The 21,784-nt window shown below is 38.0% G+C and overlaps 4 protein-coding genes across 5 annotated transcripts in view; 2 read left to right on the top strand and 2 right to left on the bottom strand.

Annotated features, from left to right (window-relative positions):
* Positions 1-1,056: 1,056 nt before the first annotated feature.
* Positions 1,057-6,516, bottom strand: mtfp1 (mitochondrial fission process 1). Its single transcript, XM_024299913.2, has 4 exons — positions 6,359-6,516; positions 3,213-3,340; positions 2,890-3,122; positions 1,057-2,561 (listed from the first exon to the last, which is right to left on the bottom strand). The coding sequence occupies exons 1-4, from the start codon at positions 6,423-6,425 to the stop codon at positions 2,495-2,497; spliced, it is 495 nt and encodes a 164-aa protein (XP_024155681.1). The 5' UTR covers positions 6,426-6,516; the 3' UTR covers positions 1,057-2,494.
* Positions 6,517-6,909: 393 nt separating this feature from the next.
* On the top strand, positions 6,910-12,607 carry lman2la (lectin, mannose-binding 2-like a). 2 transcript variants are annotated; one of them, XM_024299946.2, is made up of 9 exons: positions 6,910-7,148; positions 7,496-7,614; positions 7,988-8,105; positions 8,186-8,268; positions 8,398-8,430; positions 9,250-9,411; positions 9,486-9,600; positions 11,606-11,731; positions 11,805-12,607. In XM_024299946.2, exons 1-9 carry the CDS (start codon positions 6,956-6,958, stop codon positions 11,945-11,947), a joined length of 1,092 nt encoding a protein of 363 aa, XP_024155714.1. In that variant the 5' UTR covers positions 6,910-6,955; the 3' UTR covers positions 11,948-12,607. The 2 variants fall into 2 exon arrangements, with proteins under 2 accessions (XP_024155714.1, XP_024155715.1); XM_024299947.2 differs by lacking the exon at positions 8,398-8,430 and having other exon boundaries at positions 6,912-7,148.
* A 2,337-nt stretch (positions 12,608-14,944) lies between these two features.
* On the bottom strand, positions 14,945-20,638 carry wbp1 (WW domain binding protein 1). The gene is made up of 4 exons (XM_024299579.2): positions 20,404-20,638; positions 19,580-19,682; positions 19,114-19,281; positions 14,945-18,719 (listed from the first exon to the last, which is right to left on the bottom strand). Exons 1-4 carry the CDS (start codon positions 20,464-20,466, stop codon positions 18,244-18,246), a joined length of 810 nt encoding a protein of 269 aa, XP_024155347.1. The 5' UTR covers positions 20,467-20,638; the 3' UTR covers positions 14,945-18,243.
* Positions 20,639-21,663: 1,025 nt separating this feature from the next.
* The window catches only part of LOC112162794 (ADP-ribosylation factor-like protein 3), a 4,945-nt gene continuing 4,824 nt past the window's right edge, over positions 21,664-21,784 (top strand). The window contains exon 1 of the mRNA XM_024298690.1: positions 21,664-21,758. Within this exon, the coding sequence (XP_024154458.1) occupies positions 21,756-21,758 (3 nt within the window). The 5' untranslated portion in view covers positions 21,664-21,755. The remainder of the gene's footprint in view (positions 21,759-21,784) is intronic.

The raw sequence follows: 21,784 nt of genomic DNA, 5'->3' as shown, positions 1-21,784 counted from the left end.
GACGGTCACCAGAACGATCTTCCACACTTTAGAGTCATTAACTTCTGGAGAATCTGGTCAAAAAGAAATTGAAAACTCAAATGCTGTTGTGGAGGGACTCATGTTGCAGACGTTGACTCTCACCTTGGCCCGCCAGAAGAGAAGACTCCGGAGTGGTGAGTAAGTTCTGGTCTTCGGCGGTTGGGAAAAGGATCTCGTCTGACGAGTTGTCATTGGACACATTTTGATCCAGAGGAAAGTCTTCATCTGTGTCATCGTACTGGGCTTTCTCATCCATGTCCCAGTGGCCTTCCCCATACCTGGGAATGCCTACGAGAGCCAAACGCTGGTAAGAAATAAAGTTTAACCTAAAAAACTGAAAACTATTAACTTCATCTCACCAGTTTGACACACTGACATGGTAACATATACCGAAAACACCAAATAAAACACAAACATGATTGAGTAGAACAGGAATGGTTTTTGCCTTTCTTTTTATGTGGAGTCTTGATGAGTACAAGTAGAATCAGCTGAGCGTTCCTTCAATCAGGACTGATTAGAGCAGAAAGACTCTTTAGCTTTGGAGGTTTGAGCTTTTATATTTTGGATTTGTAATAAAATGTCTTTAGTTCATCAATTTCACATAATAGAAAATTTGTTTTCTGATTTGTATCTGGATTTTAAAAATGACTGAATTATCTTGGGTTAATTAGAAGACATCTGATATGTTTTTTAAGAAGGTTCTTGGTAAAATATCCTAAATTACGTTAGTTGTAGGTGTAGTTATATTTTTGGAAATACATGGAGTTTAAGAATTTTTAAATTTCAGTTTATGAAGTCAGAATTTTAAGTGAATTGAGCTTTTCTAACATGATTCTTTCACATGAAAACAACTGTAGTTAGTAAGTTTTAATGAAAAGAAAGTTTCTGTATATGTTGTAGCAATCATCTATAAAATTATAATACAAATCTAGCTTCAAAATTTCTCTTTATATTAAATTTAAGAAGAAAATAAATGCATTTATTTAAACTATCAACATTTTTGGATTTTATGCAACAAAAATACTTAACAGAGGACCCAGTTCTAAAAGGCTTTTATTATTCAGCACCTTTTCAATGACAGAAAAAGTCAAACAAATTTAACAAAAGGTCTGTGTTGAAATCATCTGTAAACTGGCACAAAACATGACAAAGATGACCCTCAGTGTGTTTCACAGTGGCGTCTGCACATACGTTTGTCATTTTTGTGTTATGAAAACTGCAAACCTGGAAATAAAATACAGCATCACATCTGTTTTTGTTTCAAAATAATTGGACTTTTTACATGAATACAGTATCCTTGTTCCATTAAATGTGTGCATAGACATTGAATTGACCTTTACAGGTTTGAACAAGTGCACCACTGAAGTAAAAATAGGATGTTTTTACACCTATAAGTCACAGAATATATATATATATCTTTAACTCTTATCAGTTAATTTTCCATCATATTTCCAATCCAATACATTGCAGTACACTGATCCCATAAAGTACATAAAATCCTCTCTGGTAAACTGAAGTACAAACATGCAGCATCCCTTATGTTTAATGAGAAAAAGTGCTTAAAAACGTTGTTTCCCTAAAATAATAAAAAGTCATTTCCCTGTTTTAAACAATACAAAATGGTACTTTAAAAATGACTAAATTAAAGCTTTTTAAAGGCAAGTGACTAATGGAGAACCGTGTTTTTGGCCTGCCGTTACAGTAACATTGAACATGGCTAATAAAAAGTGCTGCTCCAAGTAACAACCAGACATCCAGTTGAGAGGAGAGCATAGAAGTTATTTTTCTTTCTGTAACAGCAGCTCTTCATTCCGTGGTACAGTACGGTACAGTACAGTGAAGTGAAGTGAAGTTTTTGTTTAACGCAAAAAACAGAAATATTTGTGCTTTTAAATTGGATATTTGCATATAAAAGCTTCCAAAGAATGAAAAAAAAAACAAGCATTAGTAGCTTTTTTCCAGTTAAAAACGGTCACATTTCCTAAGACGATTTCAGTCTGCAGTCGACTGTGTGCTAACATGACTGGTAAGACTCAAAAAAGCTTGATTAAAGCTTAGTGTGAGGCACTGAAGGCAAACTGGTTATTATCAGCTCTGCTGCTTTCAATGGAAGACAAAAACAGCTGTACCATACTGTACCCAACATGTCAGAGGAGAACATCACCACACTAAAATATATGAGGACACTAAGACCCAAACAAAGGAGCAACTATTACATTGTCATTTCAATCTCTTTTTGATGAGGCCACTCATTTCAGTAAACAAGAAAATACAGCGCCCCCTGGTGGATCCTTTGTATAAAAAGGCTTCCCCTTTAAACACCTATGCGTTGTGAAATTCAAATTTGGAATAAAAATATAATTATAGGCATTATTAAGTATGTCTGGCTCCATGAATCCCCTCCGGATGTGTGTTTTTTTTTTGCAGGTTTACAAACGGCGCTGGTTTCATTCTAAATAGAACTCCACGACTGTTAGTCATGCTTCTTCCCCTCATTGTAGACCTTCCTTAGGCTGGAGTCCAGCAGGAAGTCCACTGACCTAAAAAAAACAAAGAGAACACAAATGTTAAACACACTAAAAAAAGTTCAAATTGAAAAAAAAAAATATCCTGGCATCAGACCCAGATTGTCCTGGAGTCAATTCCTTCCAATTAATGTTTGGTTTAATAATTTTGTGTTTGTCATGTTAATTTCACCTCCACTGAAGCATCTCTGATAGCATGGTACGGGCTGACAGAAACTGTTTTCCCCCAAAAGTTAAGATGAACTTAGAAAATAGGATTTCTTAATCCTGAAATAGTGGTAGCAGTATAAATAAAGGTCAAATACGTCATTAAAAAAATAATAAAAAACGGACATATACCAACCTGTCAATGGGAGTAATGATAAAAGGGATCGTGGAGAGTCCGATAACCGTCGTGGTCCACTTCCGAACTGGTAACGGCCACTTTGTGGTTTTTCCCAACACCAACAGGGAGGCAGCGCAGACGCGGTTAATTGTGAAGCCGGGGATGATCACCGAGGCCAGAGCCTGCCACACAAACGTGTCCACGACTGCAACAGCTACCCGGGCCGTCTTCCCTGGGTTGTCCCCATGTGCCTGGAGGAACAAAAACAGATCCACTGCCTTTTAGTTTTTTTTTAATCAAATTATTATGAACCCAAGATAATGTGGCACAAATGATCTTACAGCAGCTGCTTTCTTCCCTTTATCCACGGCATCAGCAGTGACGTACGCGGTGGCCACGGCGTAGCTGCCCCATACAAAACTCACTGGCACCAAAGCACGGAAGGCCTCCCCAACTTCATTGGCATATCCTGGGGAAATGCAAACACAGATGCACTTAAGTCTCCACAACTTTGACTCCTTTAGATACTTAGAGATGCAACAATTCAAGCAATAAGTCAAGTTACTGTGTCAGTGCACTAAAAGAACCCAAAGCTATTTTTCAGCTCCATCACTTACGGTGTCTTCGTACAAAAACAAAGCAGCATTAGGAAAATTATACACTATTAACTCCAAGAGAGTGAAATGACTTTAATGTCCTTGATCCCTTAATAAGAATTCCCCTGTGCTGTTCTCCACAGAGCACGTGCAGCGCCGGTAAAATTAACTCCAGTCACACAGGGAGCACTGTTTTTGCTTCAATGACAACAGGAGCATCGGAGCGTGCCAGAATCAAATTTTGCTGCCATCGCATGAATCTATCACGGCTGCTGCTGCTGCTGGCAAAACGGAGGCCTCTGCGTTTTACAGGAAGAATTATTACACAGACTTTGTGCGCATCCTGATGTGTTTCTTAGCAGCCTGATAGCAACCATTCTCCACATAAACAGGTCAATTACACAGAAAAATAAAATGTTATTATGTTTTCTCGACTTTTAGACTCAACTTAAATACATGGTGGCTGACGAAGACTATTTTATTTGAATTTAAAGTGCTTTTTTGACTATTAAATTTAGTGTACTACAAGGTTGTTTGTACATTTTATGAATCAATGTATAAGCTGCACTTCTATCATCTAGTTTCACACAGAAAATGAAAACTCCATGGTGTTTTTTTTAGCTTGCTTTTCATTTTTTGCACAAAAAAACCACAAGATATTTATGTCAACAAAAAAATATGTACGTTTTTCAAATTGATTTGCCCACTTTCTCCAACTTTTTCTAAGTTCATAAAGAGGACGTGTAAAAATTTCTAATTTATTTTCTAGTCAAATCTTAAAATTTTATTAAAATTACCAATCTACACATGATAAACTTTAAAATATGTATTATTTTAAAAAGTGATAAATGTTCTCTTTGCTCCTCAGGTGGTTTTTTGATGAGCTCCATGTTTGAGGCTCTTGAACACCAGGGACTATTTCAAAAATGTACTATGTAAAGAATGATGTCCGGACTCTGCAGCTGCCGTTCACATTTCACATGAACTTTATGGAGGCAGACTCTGCAGGAGAAACCTTCTCACAACATGCAATCCCAACAGAGCCAAAAGATAAGACAATGTTCTCTTACTCGGACTACTGAAAAGAGGGATTAGCAAATTTTATCCCCTTAAAAAATATGTTCAAAAAAGGTTCTTGGCTCACAGAACATGACAGTTCTTCCTAAAAATAGCGTGCTTTTTGGTGCTTTAGCTAGAATAGAGGCAACCTAAGGTTTTGGAGATACATGCAGCTCTTTCATCTCTCAATTCCAGCTCTTTGGCTCTGAAAAAAAACAATTTGTATAAATAATGGGTTAAGTGAGTTTTGTGAACATATCAGAAAACTGAGCAAAATGATGGTAAAAAGTTTATTCTCCTCTCAAGAGTGGTTTATTATTAAATTAATTTTAAAACATGTTCTGATCATTTGTTGCACAACAGTGTTGTTGTGCAAAATCACATTTTTCAAGTATAAATTTGCACTTACACAAATATATATATGTTTTTTTTTAGAAAAAGCATGACCAGTCATAACAATATGAAATACCATGTTTGACTTCTTTGCATTTTTATTTCAAAATGTGCTGCAGCAGGGGGATCTTATTTGACACAGGAAGTGATTTATTTTGAAAGGAACTGTCAAACTAAAAAGAAAGTCGAAACTGTTCCATTAAGAAAATTATAACACTGTTATAATTCAATTATTCTTGAAATAAAAAATACACAAATAAAAGCAAATGGCTTAATAGCAACAAAAATATAAATTAAGTTTTTATTATTATTATTATTATTATTATGGGGAGAGACTCGCTGGGTTCTGGTCCATAATGGCTAATGGCTCTTTTAGCGTTAACGCTAGAATCTGCAGATTGCACAATCATTTATATGTATTAATGGTATTTTGTTTTTTGTAAGTATCCTAAAACGTATTTATGACGGATATTGGCAAAAATATGACCATAAATTGTGCAGTTTTATCTGAGAGTTCCGACCCTGAGATTTTTCAAAATAAAACCACCTCATATAGAGGATAAAGATGTAAAGTGTTTTAATTTCTGTCTATGATTGTTGTGAATACATACTGGTTTGTGTCAATTGAGAATTTCATTAATTTTGATGTCCAAAAATCTGTCTTGCAATAGATAAGAAAATGTCCGTTTGTGTTGCACTCGATCTTAGTTTTAAAAAAGCTGCACAATATACTACTACAAAATGGATACAACCAGGGTAGGAGGTAACATTACAAACAAATGTCCTGCATTTCTATGTAAACAACCCAAATAAAGGCAGATAATCGTCAAAAGATGGGATTAGAGGTGGGAGATAAAAGATTACGATTTTGCTATTGGGATAAACAGATTTGGATGATAGAACATGGTTACTGTTCCCACGCGCGAGTCATAAAGATCAAGAGGCACGAGCGCCTCTCTGCTGCTGTATGCATGCCCTTCAGATCAGACACAATGCGCATGCCCACAGCCACACTCGTGTTGCAAACTCTCAAATGTTTGTGGCTCTGATAAATACGGGGACTTTAAATGAATTCTAAATTATGCAAGAAAAGTCCCGTTGAAAGTTTAATTCTGACAATGAGTCTGTCAGTGGAAATTTCTTTACAGTTGTGAGTCACTGCCTCAACTTGCTCAACAACTATAAACTCACAAGGACAAACTTAACGTCTTGTGTAACTAAAAAGCTGTGGAAGCAACATTTAGTTATTTATTGAAGGGAAAATTCATTTAAAGGTCAAGTTAGCCTCGATATATCATATAATTTAAACAAAGTATTGATGAGAGACTTATAAATCTCATAGCTAACGTCTTGTTAGCTAGCTACCATTATCGTGACAGTTCAGAGGAACTCCGCTTTGTAGCTAAACACACGAAAATGTCAAAGTAAACTACACTTACCAAGAAAGCGGACCCATGTATCACGGTAAATATCGACAGCTTTAGCTGTCTCTCCACTGGAATCCATACTTCTCTTTACTGCATCCCCTGATAGTGTTCCGGGCGGAGAGGTTGTTTGGGGGCGTGGTCTTCATCCCAGAATTCAAATGGAACAGGACATGGAAAGACCGCGTTTGATCATTACATATTTTAATTTCTATCATTTTATTTTTGGTGTTCTTGTTGAAAAATATAAACAATTTCAGCATTACATATTTTCCAGAACTAACAAGGAATATTCTACATATATACTAAACTAAATCACTGCGTGTTGGAGAATGTTTGTTGTATTACGCATTCAGTACAGTGTTACTACTACTAATATTGCTACTTTACTATTACGTTTATATATATGCATATACCCTCATTGAATGTTTTCAACCATTTTTGCTTTGTAAAATAATCAATTTTAAGAACACGCCGTTTTGTCCAATGAGAAAAAAGCTTTATTATGATTGACAGTTAAACTGACCAATCATAAAAAGCCAAGCAAAAATGGTTACACCAACAGGAGCACTCTTTTCCTTTTGTGAATCGCGGAATGATTTTTGTACTACGATGGCCACCGTTGACAGGAGTACTCGTCCCTGCTGCGACTCCAGCTTTCTACACAGGAGGAATATAATGTCTTTTAGATCGTTTTTTATGTTTATGTTGCTTTTGTTTACAATAGACAGATGTTTTTCTGAAGATGACCACGAAATGGAGGAGTTTCTCAAGCGGGAGTATTCCCTTTCCAAGCCCTACCAAGGTACACGGTCCGTACAGGAACAGTGCTGCATGCTGGGGTACAGATGCTTCCAGAAGGATGCATCTGGTGGTCTTAACACATCTGTGCTGTTTTTTTAAAATCGTATTAAATTATCCTGTCATTTTTAGTTTTTTTAAAGGTTATTTTTTTGTTCTTGAAGTAGAAAAACTGATATGACGCCTCTATGACAGATGTCTTTTAATCCTCTGATGGTCATTTTATTTATTTATTTTTCACTTTTCCATGGCGTATTTATTTGCTGACTTTGTAGAACTGAAATGACGTCAGGTCTAAAGTGCTGAGAGATCTTTTGTCAAAGCAAGGGTATCATTTGTCCATTTTTGCAGGTGTGGGATCTTCAGGCTCCTCCCACTGGGAACTGATGGGGGATGCCATGGTAACCACGGATTATATTCGACTCACACCCGACATGCAGAGCCGGCAGGGGGCAGTGTGGAGCCGCATCGTGAGTGCACTGTGACAGCAGACTGTATCACAGCTGTCAGAGCTCAGTATTAATGTGTGAAGTTACAGTTTTTTTGTCATTTAAATTGATCATATATTTTTTAATCATTTTAAAATCACATTTACATGTGACCCAATATATGCACAATTATAATATGTATGTGGCAGCAGTGAAAAATACTCAGAATCACTATGTATGCTTTGCTAAGCTTTGCTAAAGCTTTTTATGACCCACTAAATCAAAAGATCTAAATACTTAATACTTCCTTTAGACTCCACAACCTGGGTTTACAATCTTTCTACCAGTAGTTTAGATTGAAGATTCTTATTTTTTTTAAATATATTTCAGTGACCCTGTTCATCTTTTTGTGCAGCCATGCAATCTGAAGGACTGGGAGATGCAGGTGCACTTTAAGATTCACGGGCAAGGAAAGAAGAACCTGAATGGTGACGGTCTGGCCATATGGTTCACGAAGGAGCGCATGCAGAAAGGTTAATAAGAAAAAAAAATACATGGACTTAGTTTAATATTTTATTCATGTCATCAACTCTAACTTTACACATATTTCCAGGGCCTGTATTTGGAAATATGGACAACTTCACCGGCTTGGGGGTGTTTGTGGACACGTATCCCAATGAGGAGAAATACATCGAGGTATGTCGCAGTAGACCGCAGTACTGCGTATGAGTATGAGGGCTACACCGGGAAAACGTGCCCCAGAAAAGTGCAGAATTGTGTAAAGAAGATGCATTTGTGTTCTTTTGTGCAACCATTCGGAGACAGGCGCAGAAGAAGAGATACACGCCGCGCACTCAGGTAACCCTGCTTCAACCTGAGGGAGAACCGTTTTCTGATGGCATGACTCTGTCGTAGCTGCATGGTGTGCTGTGTGTGTAGAGGGTTGCTGTGCTCAAAGTAAAATACAAAAGAAAGCCATTTTTACATAGATTTAACCCCTTGATGCGTATTGGTGCAAATATGCTCCAAAATAATCTTAATAAAAACAGAACCTTTTTTTTTTCTATGGCTGGCAATAAATTCAGGCATCACGGGGTTAATCTATTTTATTTTTCTTTTAAATGTGAATCCAAATATGAGTTTTGAGAATTTACAAAACTAAAACATATTTGGCTAAATGAGTAATAAATGAAATGTTTATAATAAAGCTAAATACAGTGATGTAAAAATCATTTTTCATCTCAGAAGTTAAAAATAATGAATTTTATCATAATTTACACACAAAAAACATAAAATTGGGTTACATTTTTTAAAACCTTAATTGACTTAACTTAACTGTTTTTGTGTTTTAAGTGGACTTTAGTTCTTTACAGATTTTGCTCTTAAATGAAACATTTTGAAGAGAATGGAGTTTGGCTTTATTTTAATGACAGAAGGAAGAAAACTGCAACTATTAATGCTAGAAGAGACTTTTGAACAAAACTCATCAAGAGCCGCATAATCCCACTTCACAATATAGAAAAATACACTTAATTTATGTTTTTGTACCATTAACCTATTCTCAAATCTGTTTGAATTAAGATTATTATTAGTCTAGAAAAGATTTTGACCCCTGGGTGGAGGGAAAAAAAACGTAATTAATCTTTATATCTCCACCTTCCCTTCTCTTTCCATAAGAGGATCTTCCCCTTCGTTCTGGCCATGGTGGGGAACGGCAGCATCAGCTATGACCACGAGCGGGACGGTCGGCCCACAGAGCTCGGCGGCTGCAACGCCATGGTGCGCAACCTCAAGCACGACAGCTTCCTCTTCATCCGATACATCCGCCGCAGGCTGACGGTGAGACTTCGGTTTTTGCACAACTGGCCACATAAACTGTAATGTCTTCTCAATCGAATGCGTCTGCCGAGCAGGTGATGATCGACATCGACGGCCAGCACGAGTGGAGGGACTGTCTGGACATCCCCGGGGTGCGTCTGCCTCAGGGTTATTATTTTGGAGCAACGGCGGTCACCGGAGATCTCTCAGGTAAACGACTAAAAACAGATTTGGCAACAGCTTTTCATCCCTTTAACTCTTGAAACAATGAAATATTATGACTTTTACGTTTGAATGATTCATAGACAAATTGATTTATCTAAATATCTGTTCATATTTAGTGATTATACATTTGAACATGAGCTTTTACTAGATTATATTAAAATAAGTGCACTCCATTAAAAGGAAACTAAAGACAGGAGGGGATGTTTTGTCACTGAGCCTGTTTGACTAAACTCTTGTCCAAACAAGCAGGAGACATGGAAATGTTGTGTTATGTAAAGCTTCAACTATTTTGTTATGCAAGTTTTTTTTCTGTGTATTTATGAAAAAATGCATTAGAGTAAATGTAATGTAATGTTTTAGATCCACATGAAGCTAATTTTTGACGTTGATTTCACTTTTCAATTGTTCTTTATTGATCAGAATTGAATTACGATCGGCCTCAATGCCTGAAATGTGAAATCGTTTTGTTTTTTACAAACAAGTATGAGGTAACAATGATGTCTGGAGCTACTCTCCAAAGAAAATAAACAAGTGTTAGGGTTACAAAAGGTGATTTACATGAACAGATCTGTGAATTTTAGTGTTTTATTTTATTTATTTTTATGCCAAACATACTGATGATCCTCATATTTTAAAAACACAAGATTGTAGTAGATGAACTAGAGGAATAATCTTTTTTTAATAATTTTTTTAGACTTTTTCAGGCAAAAAAAGTTTGGTTTTAACATGAGAACTCATTGGTTTATTCCTGAAGGTTTCACCGTTGTTCCGCTGTAATTACACGGTTTGGGAAAACATTTTTCATAACTAAACAAAACTTAGAAGAAAATTAGACAATAATAAAATAGCTTGAAACCCTGTAAGTTGAAACTAAAACGACTGCGTAGTTTAAACCATTCATTCTAAATGAGAACTTGGACCATCGTCCATAGAAAATGACTTACTTCTGGCTCTAATTAGGTCAAGTCATCCACATTTTTATGTAATACGGACGTCACCAACTCTACTTACAGACAACGTCAGTTAGCTGTGATTGGTCCGAGTTGGTCTGACTCATCGTTTCTAAGCCAACCGCTTAGGGGTGGGTTGGTAAAATCGATCAATCAATCTGAATCAATATAAGCTTAATAGATCAAAGTAGAGATCGATCGAATGCTTAACATCTTCTTGCTAATCCTGTTTTTTTTCCTGATCTTTTTTTCTTTATCGCAAATTATTCAAGTTATTACAACGGAGTATTAAGGCCAGTTTACAAACAAAACATTATTATTTTTTTTTTATTACAACTTTAAATATTGTAGATTTTCAAGAAAAAAGTCATAACTGTTAAATTGGATGAATAAAGTTGTATATTTATGGCTTAAAAAGTCATGGGCTAAATTTATGATTTTTTTTCTCATAAATTTACATGATTTAAAGTAATAACTCGTAAGTTTAAGAGAAAAAAATGGTTAATTAAAAAGTAAAAAATTTGTAATCTGACTTTCATAAGTTATAAACTGACTAATCAGACACCTCTCTAAAAGCATGTGGTGCCTGCTAGCCCACTCCTCAAAAGTTTGATTGACAGGGGTATGATTACTCGTGATTGGTGACATGAGTTGCCATAGAAACGTGACTCAGACCGACTCGGACCAATCACTGTCATCTGGCTCCAACATGGCGACGTCCGTATTGCAGAAAAACGGCGAATGAATTGGCTTCATTTCATTGGCATTTTCTACAGGTGATGTCACACCCGCTCTGTCCAGTTCTATTATACAGTCAATGTTTGGAAACAAGGAGGGAATCACAGTTACATTACAGAACAGTCAGTGATCTAAAAACTCCTAAATCAGTGTTTTAATCATGAATAAGTTGTAATAAGACCTTTCGTAAATGGTTTAGAGAAAGCTTTGTTTTAAGAAAATGTGCGTAAACTTTGAAATCATTGACACATTCTGCCCTGTTCCTATGTTCTCCTAATCCTTTTTTCTGATCCCATTGATAGATAACCACGACATCATTTCTCTGAAACTTTACCAACTGACTGTAATACGGAGTCGAAAGGAAGAGGAGGACGAGGAGGAGGAAGAGATAACCGTACCCAGTGTGGATAACCTGGACCTCCTCAGACGTAAAGCCCATCCGTTTGTTTCACTGGACCGTTTTAACTCCTGTTGAGAAACCGTCTCTGTTCTCCTTCCCAGTGGGCCAGAATGAAGAAGGGATGAGTGGGATAGCCATTTTTTTCACCGTGCTCTTCTCCCTGCTGGGCTGCATCTTCCTGTTGGTCATCGGGCTGGTGGTCTACAGCCACTGGAACGAGAACCGCCGCAAGCGCTTCTACTGACGAGCGGCGGTGACCGTAGGGACTGCTTTGGAGCCGATCTGGAGCTCCGCCAGCAGGAGGAGGTGGAGACGACAGACGAGGAGCATCACTGGACAGGAAGGAGGAGCTCGTCTGACGGTCACAGCAGCTCAGCCTTAGCATCTCCACCTCTGGACTAGTCGCTCTGCACGGATGCAGCGCCCTGCTCTTATCTTTGTGTTGAGGTTCACTGCATTAGACTCGTGTGGAAGTTCACTCTGGATGACTTTGTTGAATGCCTGTTTTTATTTATTGTCCTTTTTTATATTATTCCTGTACCAAACCTGCTGTGGGAAGTGCTAAACAAACACAACTGCCATTTTTAAAGTTCTGAGTGTGGAATAAATGCATGGAAGATGTTTTAACATGTTTTTTTATTTAATCAACTGGGTTAGGTGGATATTTGCTGTTATATATTTATTTGTTATAGTTTTTTATTTATTTTTGAAGCTAAATCAAAATGTCAGGGTGGAAAAAAACATCACCAATGATAAAAATCTTAATTTATGAAGCTACTTTGTGTCTTTGGGGTTTAAGGGCATTAAGACGAACTTTATGAACTTGTATCTTGCAGCTCTCCTGCATACAAATGGCAGCGATTTAGTTGAAATTCTAAATAAAGATTGTCTTCTACTCTGCAAATCTAGGGGATTTTATTGAAATTGACCCCATAGAATCAAAGATGGATGGCTAAAGAGAGAAACAGTAAGCTTGATGCTATTTTTCAGAATATTACATCAGTAAAATAAGTAATTTCTCCAAATAAAAAAACATATAAATTTTAAGACTAAAGTTAAAATGCAAACTAGAGATGTTACACCGGAAATCACAAATAGACGATTCATTTTAATTTAACTTAATGGGTTTTTCTTAGTATTTGTGAATTATTTATTTTATTTTTTGCACTTAATTATTAGTAGTGGTATTTATTTATGAATGAAAACGATTATTTTCTTGATTTTTCCTTGTTTCACAATTTTTATGATCAAACTGACTGTTTTTGGTTCATGTTTTCAATTTTGGGGAGTTTAAAGAGGCATTTCCGGATCTAGTGATAGTGAAGTTCTAATCTTCCTTCCAAAAGAGTCTAGTTAGTAGACGTTTGACCAATCATATTCTTATTTATCCATTAGGGGGCATTGTGGGATTAGTTAGACGTTTTGCTCACAGACACTGTTAGTCTGAGGATTTGAACCAGAAACCAAATTAAAAATATTCCATTTCAGCTGTGTAACAAATCAATCCTATTTACTGAATGTGCTTTTCCAACCTGCTTTTTATTAGTATATTTTTTTCTAATTTGAAAACCTTTGTCACCTGTGTGCCTGATGCTGGATGACAGAATGTATTTATTTTACATCATTTTTTTCAGATTTATTAAAGGTTTGCACATTTTAAATGTAAAGTCTGGCTAAATTTTTGATTAAAAAATGATACTTTTCCCATCTGTTCATTAATATTTTGTTAAAAGTTAAAAACAAAGGTTACATTTGTTGGGAATGCCTGGAAAGTTTTTGTAAGTAAACAAAAAATTGTGTTTGTTTTGTTTTTTATCGCTAAACGACCTATAGCTTTTTCTTTTTTGTTGTTAAATCCCAGTTTTTTTCCAGCTTCTAGTATTGTGAACATTTAATATTTTAGTGCTCAGGCTCCATGTGAGTGTTTGTGCAAAGTTCTATGAAGAGTGTTTGCAAAATAAAAGCACAAAACTATCTGAAAAACTAGACATGACAATGTTTCAAAAATTAGAATTTATTTCGTACTTAAAGTAATGTGGGAAACATCCGTCTATAGTTATTTATGAGTAGAATGAGCTTTTATTCTGAAAGGATAAAGGTATATTCTTCAAGTGTATTAAAAAAAAACAGTTTTGCACAATTCTGATTTGGATTTTTAGTTTTTCTTATATAAAAAAACAAAAAATATTAACCCAAATAGTACAGTTTCTTCTTTCAATTGATTATATATTTTTTGGAAAGTACACACTTTTAAGTTGGAAAAAAAAAGTAAACACATCTGTTTATGTATCATCTTCTAAAAATTAGTACAAATATTTCAATCTTCATATGTTTAATAAGAGAAAAATCTTGTTTTCCTACTTTAAGACTTTTGAAAATATTTTAATTATGAAAATCTATTTATTAAATTAGGTAAATGTGACGTGGGATGTTTCATTATCTTTAGTTTTGCTCGAGTGCATTGATGTTTACAAGCCCTTTTGTTTACCAACAGTTCTCCTGACGTCTTTTCATAGCATTTCAATCAAACCCTGGACTTTGGCTGAATCTCTCGTTGCGTTTTTGCGTCAGACATTCTGTTACTGGACTCACATTTGACTATCAGTCGCCTGAAACATCATCTATTAACCAGCACGTTCGGGACAAAGTGTTTTAGGTAAAAACTTCTAAAAGTGTGACCTTTTCTGCTCCCATCTACCCAAATCTATTACTATTGTTTGAATTTAGCTGGTGCAAATAGACGGTAAAAGTAAGCAAGGCTGTTGTTTGTCCAGGAATTTTCAGTTTGACCTTGAGTTTCTCAGAGAATCGCAGCTGCCTGGAGTGTTTTCCACCCGACGTGTAAATCTGTCTTCCTCTAACCAGACTGGAATCGACCTTCAAACCCTTCCAGAGAAAAGACCGGACAAAAACACATTCTTGCCGTGTTGTTTTGCCAGTTCTTCCTCAAAACATATTTATCTTTACTTTACAATTTTACTTTGAAATAAACATATTTAAGCAAATAACTTACTCTTATAATAAGAATTCCCTATGTTATGAATGATAATTCCCAGTTTTATCCATTTAAATTGCTTATTTTGACCAAATTAGTTACATCTGTTTAAAAAAAAAGAACATTTTCTTACATTAAATCATGAAAAAAATCATAAACAGGTTCACTATTTTGCACCAGTAATAGCCGAGAACAACAAAAACTCAAATAAACTTAATAAAAATGACACAAGAACTGAGAGTTTTGTCATTGTGGTAGCATTTTAAGTATATATATATATAATTTTTACAAACTCTCTTAAACAAATATGTATTACACAGACCAACCAAAGTAAATTACAGTACAGTGCAGTGCCATGAGTACTGAGAGTTCTATTGCTTGCACTGGGGCCACAGACAGGACAGAGAACGGGGTCGCAGCATTTACCAGCAGGTTTTCTGTTTTTTTTTTTTGCATAGCCCAGTAGAGAACAGTTTACAGAGATGTGTGATGCAGACAGAACAGACACAAACTGCTTTGGCTTCTTGGGTCGACAACTCATTAACGGTAACCCTGAGAGTGTGAAGTCAAACGCATCGTAGTGACAACAAAACCCGCCGCCGAGCGCGGGAACGGAGAAGACTTTGGTTAGGCGATTCAGTCGCCGGTCGGATGCGTTTTTCCGTTCCCAAGGATTCCCGGCGCAGCTGAGCAAAACAAACAAGCCGCCGGTTTGTGTTACTAAGCCGCACGCTGGTGGAGGAGCGGGACGAGGCGCCGCATCCACACGTGCGGCGAGGGAGGGAAGCTCTGATTGCATCACGCACCTCTGTGGAGGTTTACAAAACAAGAAGGCAAAGTTAAAGCCTAGAAAACACACAAACACACACAGAGTCATGTACAATCAGCTGATAGATAGATGTGAACTCCACAACAACATTCAGAGACTTAAGTTAGGAAGTGGATTTCTGCAAGAAAGTCTTCCAGGATGAATTGACGTCTGTTCAAGACTTCGATAGCCCTTACTCTCAGTAAACATGTGAAAAACGAGGAGGCATAGCTTAGGTAGGTTATCAAGATCTTATGGACCCCCCCTCCCAGTTCACTCATGCACAAAATCACCCTGATCTTACAAGTTTTTGCTCCAAGTTTACACCTTAAGCATAAAGGTCAATTCTGTTCATGTTTGTCCTTAAAAAAACCCCAAAACATAAAATTATTCACAATAAATCCATTAAAAAAAACGTTTTTTCTCATGCTTTCAACTCCACAATCTAACTGCAGCCAGATGTGTAGAAAATAAATCCAAATCGACCACAACTCAACAATCTGGCTTAAAAAAAAAACAACCCATCAGTGCCACGGCTAACTAGTATTTTAAACTTCAACCCCAGAAGGAAGCTGTGAGGAAACATCTGACAGCTTCAGTCCAAGGGCTTTTGTTTTATTTAAGTTTACATACCACATCCTGTATTCACAACAAAAAGCAAAATTCCCAACATCAAATGCTATTATCATCTACAGACACAAAGCCTCTCCTACTCCGGCTTTAAGAACGAACCATGCTCACGACTACACAAACTTTACAATTCCAAGGAGAAGACGAGCACTCGACTACTCTAGTAAGGCAGTATGACCACGTACAGCGAGACGTCCGCTCTGCACAAATGAAACAAGGCCGCTTGACACGTGCAGTCAGGAGGAAAAAAAAAAAAAAAGGATTCTGTTACTTCTGCTAACACGTGTGCAGCCACGCTCACGGCTCCTCTGGAAAGGTCACTGTTGAGTTAGCATGGCTTCAACTGATGTGACACCTGGTTTGTGGTGTTCGCCTCCTTCCGTTTATTCTATCTTTGCTACATTTGAGTCACACCAGTCAGCACTGTTTGAGTAAAAGAAAATATTCAACTGATTCAGTGCAGATCGGGGATGAAGCTGTGAATTAAAGGTTAAAACCGGCGAAGCAACTGCTTATTTGAAAAAAATAAAAAAGGAAGCAGATATTTGAAGTGTCCTGAGTCTTAAAACTAAAAAGAAAATAAGGAGAACTGTTCAAAACTGAACCTTAAATCTCTGTCAGTGTGTTAGCAAAGTGAATTATCATTGATTTGAGTTCTTTCTGTACGGTAAAGGTCAAAAATCTGCTAACTAAAAGAAACTGCAGAGCAGAGTTTGCAATCATCCCGACTCGCTAACAACACCGTCAGTGGAAAATACCACCACAAATCCCCCCCCACCCCAAACACACACTGCCAAGTGCTAGACAGAACAACAGACCCAAGACGACACCGGCAACCTAGCTACCAGCACTGCATACCAAAATATCCCGGCTTACACGCTCCTAAAAACAAAACTATATTCAGACGAGAAAAAAAAAAGGGGTCGACCACGGTCTATTTCCTGACCTCAAATGAAGCTCTTCTGCAGGTGAGCTGCAAACCGTTAAAAAAAATCATATAAACAAAATTATTGTACAAAAGCAAAACAAATTGTTCCTTTCCCTTAATTCTTTCAGGCAGCACAAACGTTTGCTGCAAATAATGGCGACACCTGTTGCATTCGCTGACGAGCGTCTGGTTAAAAGCGGAAAACCCAAACAGCACGTTCACCCTTCAATAGGAGCACGCAAACTACCATCGGATTCCCGTTTGTTCAGCGAGAAACAAAAAGAGTCGGTTCTGGTCAATAGAAAATCCTAGGCGGCGGCTCTATTACTGTTTGCTGCAGTCGGGGACTTTAGCGAGGAAGGAAGGGGGGGTGTGGGGGGGGGGTGTATGCATGCACACAATCAATAAATCACTGAAGTGCTGAGCACCTCTTACATCATGCTAATTAGCGGACACTCGGCTGTGGTGACAAACATGGATGTCCAAATAAAAAAAAAAGAAAGGGAGGACGGGTTGGAGTGACATTTAAACATCAAACAACAACCTGATCTCTGCTCTGTTTGAATGTTTAGTCTCCCCAACCTTTAAAAATAGAATAATAATAATAATAAATGCTGGTTGAGCTGACGTCAGAAATAGAAAACCAGCGTTTTTACTTTTAGCTTCGTCCCATTCCGCGCGGCTCGTTTTAGGCTGGTCGCTCGCAGTAGGGGAGATGTGCTGCTGACCGTGCTGGCATGCCTATGTGTGACACCCCCCCCACACACACACCACACACACCTCTCCCTGCAGGAGGTTCGATGCCAACTGGAAATGTTCTGACCTATGAGGGCGGTAGGACCGAAAAGGAAAGGTGACAGCAGTGCTGAAGGAGACAGCAAGGAGAGTTTTTGGTTTGAGTCACAATCAACTGCTGTCTTCTCACTGCTGGGTGATGTTCTCACACCTGTAGATGTGTAAAAAGCAAAAGTGTTTGTTGTTTCTCCCACTGAGAGGAGAAAAAAGGAGGATTTGCCTCAACAGCGCTGTAACAGACCGGTTATCATCATCCTGTTAGCGGCGAATGTCTGTGTTTGTTCAAAGAACACAGCCAGCGCCTGTGGCGACGATGATGGCAACGGTTACCACCCTGTGGGATGCAGGAAGCTGCACTTGCTGGCGGGTTCGTTCTGCGGCGGATCACACCATGTGGTCTCCGGCGCTGGTTTGGCTGGGCACGTCCGAGCTGCCCTCCTTGGGTCCGAACGGCTCCTGCTGAGAGGCAGAGCAGCAGTCTCGGTTGGAGACGTTGCACGTCCGGTGCTCGCCGTCGCTCTCCTCTTCCAGCCCCGAGCCCTCGCAGACGTCCAGCTGGCAAACGCACACCTCAATCCCTGAGTCGCCGGTGACGTGCCTGCGCCGAGTGATCAGCTCCTCATCCTCCTCTGCGCTCCCTACGGCTTGAGGCGGGAGCACAGGCGCCTCCTGGTTGGACGATGAGCTGGAGGCCACCGCAGACGACGAGGGCTGTTGGACGAAGGAGGCGTCCGTCTGGCGTAGCTGCGGAGGTAAGGCTGGAGCCGACTCCGGAGGGTTTTCGGAGTAAGGAGGAGGAGGTGTCGGGGGGTGGCCAACCACCTCCTCGTAGTCGGGAAGCTTGCAGTCGTTCCAGAACCCTGAACACAAATAAAAGCATTCACTTGACAAATAATTACCAATTCATACTTTATTAGGTTACCACGGAGATTATTAAACACGAGGACGGACAGGAAAAGATGCTGGGATTTCTGCCTGAGTCACCGTCTCTGTATGTGCAGAGTCAGGAGTCATGTTCTCATTCTTGACTCGAAGTCAAACATGTTCACCACAGGTTCAGGACTCGGTAACACATCTTATCCCAATTTGTGATATTAGTAGACCTGATATCCTGTTTCATCTAAGGTCCAGAGTAACCTCCCAAAGTAGAGGGGAGCTCCAGCATTAGTCATAAACACAATCTTCAAAATCAAGACAGAAAAAAACAGACTTCTTTTTGTAGGAGAAGGGCTCAAGAACTTAAAACAAACTCACTTAAATTTAAAGGAGGAGGTGAAATGAAGGAGCTGGAGGCTCCTTGATAGGCCATGAGGCTGATCTCACGTTGTCGCTGCTCCTGCTGCAGGCGCATTTTAACCCTGCGGTGTCTGTAGGCGCAGCAGCAGCTGAGCATGATGATGAGCGTCCACACCAACCAAAACCCTGCGGGACAAGGACAGAATCAACACCAGAGCTGCAGATGCATTTGCTGACAAAAACGGAGACCACTTCATGACCTAAAACTGAAAAACCACAGAAGGTAACCGACTTTATGTGAAAGTGAAACAAATTTGAAAGCAATCTAAGCTTCAAAAGGATACAATCAGTGGATAAAGGCACGTATTTATGTCAGGTGTACAACGCACAAACTTAAGTGATCAAAAGCCTCAGTTATCAGCTCAAAAACCTAAAAAATAAATAAAAGAGGAAGAAATAAACATTCAACTGCAGGTATACTTACACCAGAGTTCATAATAGTATGTGCAGCACTGTGAATCGGCACAGCAGTACCCCATTTCACAGCGATACTCCTTATCGGTTACCCCAAAACAGAACTCTTTACCCTGAAATACACAAAGAAGACACACAAACCCACAACTGAAACATTAAACAACAAAATACCTCGATTTGTCTTATTGTTTAAGTGGTTTTACTATTTAAGATTAAACTCATGGGATAAATATCTTAATATTTAGAGGTTAAGTGAGATAAAATTACATTCATAAATAGTAAAATAATAAAATATGAAGATTAGCGTTGTTTCATCAAAAAGATATTTTTCAACAAAAAATCCTTTATTTAATTATTAGTAAATAAATAATGTTTGAAATGTCATTAAAAAAAACAAGATAAATATTTCCAATAATTATTGTCCCCTTAAAAATATTTTCGAAAGCAAAGAATTAAAATAAATGTATAATTAATAGCATTTAAACTCGATGCTTTCGAACGGTTTGCTAGTTCTGTGGCTACAGCTTTACAATAACATGTCGATTTACCGGAGTCCCGCTAGCATGAGCTAATGTTAATCTACTCTAAATTGTGCTACGGAATTGATACGACACACATTTCCGGGTTTGGAAACTAACATTTTCCATCATATTAGCTTTGAAAAAGTATTAGTAAACTTTTGAAAACTGACGTCATCTGCTCTACACGGGAGTGTGCTCCGTTTCCTTTGTGGGGAAGACAAAAAGAACCGTACGGGAGGCCTTCGCCCAGCCCAGAAGCCTGGGCCTATGCTAAAAGCTTGCGCCGAGACTATGAGCTCCGAGCGCGGCTTACCTGCACCAGACAGGTCCCGGTACAAAGAAGACCTACAATGGATCCCAGCGCTTTCTGCGGCATTTTTCTGGGTTTTCGGCCGAGATTATGACGGTAATCATAAAGCAGTCCTTTAAAGAGGCGAGGCAGCTGGCTGAAACTAGTAGCGGTTCAGTCACCCTCAGACATGTTTTTGTTGTTTGACCGAGAAGACGGGTCGGGCTAATATGTATCCCGATGCACCGACTCAACGACAGAGGGCGCTGTTTCCACAAGTACAGTCAAAGGGAAATAGATGATGTGATGCGTTCAAGTTCACCTGGCGAGTCAGCACAAAAACTGTATTTTTTTCAGACATTTTATATTTAATATTTTTAAAAATTCTTTACAGGTTTTAAATCATATTTAAAAAATATTACATTTTTAGTAATCCTACAGTATGCACAGTGTTACTGCACCTTTAAATAAAATCATTGTACTTTTTTTCTTGTTAAAGCCTTAATAAAGCAGACTGCAGAGGATCAACGTGTGGATCAACCAGTTGGCCTATATTCTTTAAACCACTATAAAAATAAAAGAAAATTAGCTATATTTCATGAAAATGTTATTGCAATGTGATACTTCTCATTTATTTACATAAAACATAATATTAGTTGTAAACTTATAAACTGAAGTCATGTAAATAGGAACATAAAACAAATACTTATATTAGTCAGAAGTACAAACCATTGTGGTTTTGATTGCAAAAGCAATTAAATCTGTTTATGTCATTTGGCCTTTGAGGTTATGAAAGGTCAAGCAGCCAAAAGTTGTTGCCACAAGGTTACCACAACTTGCTTATAATCAAATTTAGGCCTAGAGAGAATCATAATCAATGCACAATCAATACTTGGTGTATTTAAAAAGTGTATATTATTGATTTCATGACAGGAGCCTGTGGGCCGCAGGAAATTTGGACATGCCTGATCTAAACTCTTATAGTAAAAAAATGCATGTATCTATTTAGTGCAACTTTCCACTTATAAAATTTTTAAAAAAGTGTTGTAATTAGACTACAAAGAACAAAGAATTTAAAAAGTCACATTAATTGCAAACAATTTGCTTAAATACATTTATCATGCTTTTTTTTTTACCATTTAGTGACTTTTTTGTGCAAAACAAAAAAAATGTAAAAACAAAAAAATAAAATATTTTTTGATGTTTAGAGTTTTGTTTTAAGTTTCCCCCCCTTCCCTAATCTGCCTGTTTAATCTGACGTCACCGTTTCCCCGGCAACGATCCTTGACAGCTGTTTACCCAAGTGGCATGGTAGGAAGGATGTTAATCCACTCAGCATGAGCAACAGCGACTAGAGCACCTGAGGAGAAGAAGACATGGTGAGTTTGTTTCGCCTGGTCGCTGA

This window comes from Oryzias melastigma, linkage group LG12, assembly GCF_002922805.2.
Source record: "Oryzias melastigma strain HK-1 linkage group LG12, ASM292280v2, whole genome shotgun sequence".
Lineage (NCBI taxonomy): Eukaryota > Metazoa > Chordata > Actinopteri > Beloniformes > Adrianichthyidae > Oryzias > Oryzias melastigma.
This window is presented reverse-complemented; position numbering and strand designations above follow the sequence as displayed.

Excerpts from the sequence above, each read along its gene's own strand:
- mtfp1 (XM_024299913.2), bottom strand. The coding sequence starts at position 6,425 with ATGGATTCCAGTGGAGAGACAGCTAAAGCTGTCGATATTTACCGTGAT. Across the intron at positions 3,341-6,358 it reads TACATGGGTCCGCTTTCTTG|GATATGCCAATGAAGTTGGG; the intron begins GTAAGTGTAGTT and ends GCATTTCCCCAG. Across the intron at positions 3,123-3,212 it reads AAGGGAAGAAAGCAGCTGCT|GCACATGGGGACAACCCAGG; the intron begins GTAAGATCATTT and ends TTGTTCCTCCAG.
- lman2la (XM_024299946.2), top strand. The coding sequence starts at position 6,956 with ATGGCCACCGTTGACAGGAGTACTCGTCCCTGCTGCGACTCCAGCTTT. Across the intron at positions 7,615-7,987 it reads GGGCAGTGTGGAGCCGCATC|CCATGCAATCTGAAGGACTG; the intron begins GTGAGTGCACTG and ends CTTTTTGTGCAG. Across the intron at positions 8,106-8,185 it reads GAAGGAGCGCATGCAGAAAG|GGCCTGTATTTGGAAATATG; the intron begins GTTAATAAGAAA and ends ACATATTTCCAG.
- wbp1 (XM_024299579.2), bottom strand. The coding sequence starts at position 20,466 with ATGCCGCAGAAAGCGCTGGGATCCATTGTAGGTCTTCTTTGTACCGGG. Across the intron at positions 19,683-20,403 it reads CCGGGACCTGTCTGGTGCAG|GGTAAAGAGTTCTGTTTTGG; the intron begins GTAAGCCGCGCT and ends TGTGTATTTCAG. Across the intron at positions 19,282-19,579 it reads ATACTATTATGAACTCTGGT|GGTTTTGGTTGGTGTGGACG; the intron begins GTAAGTATACCT and ends CTTGTCCCGCAG.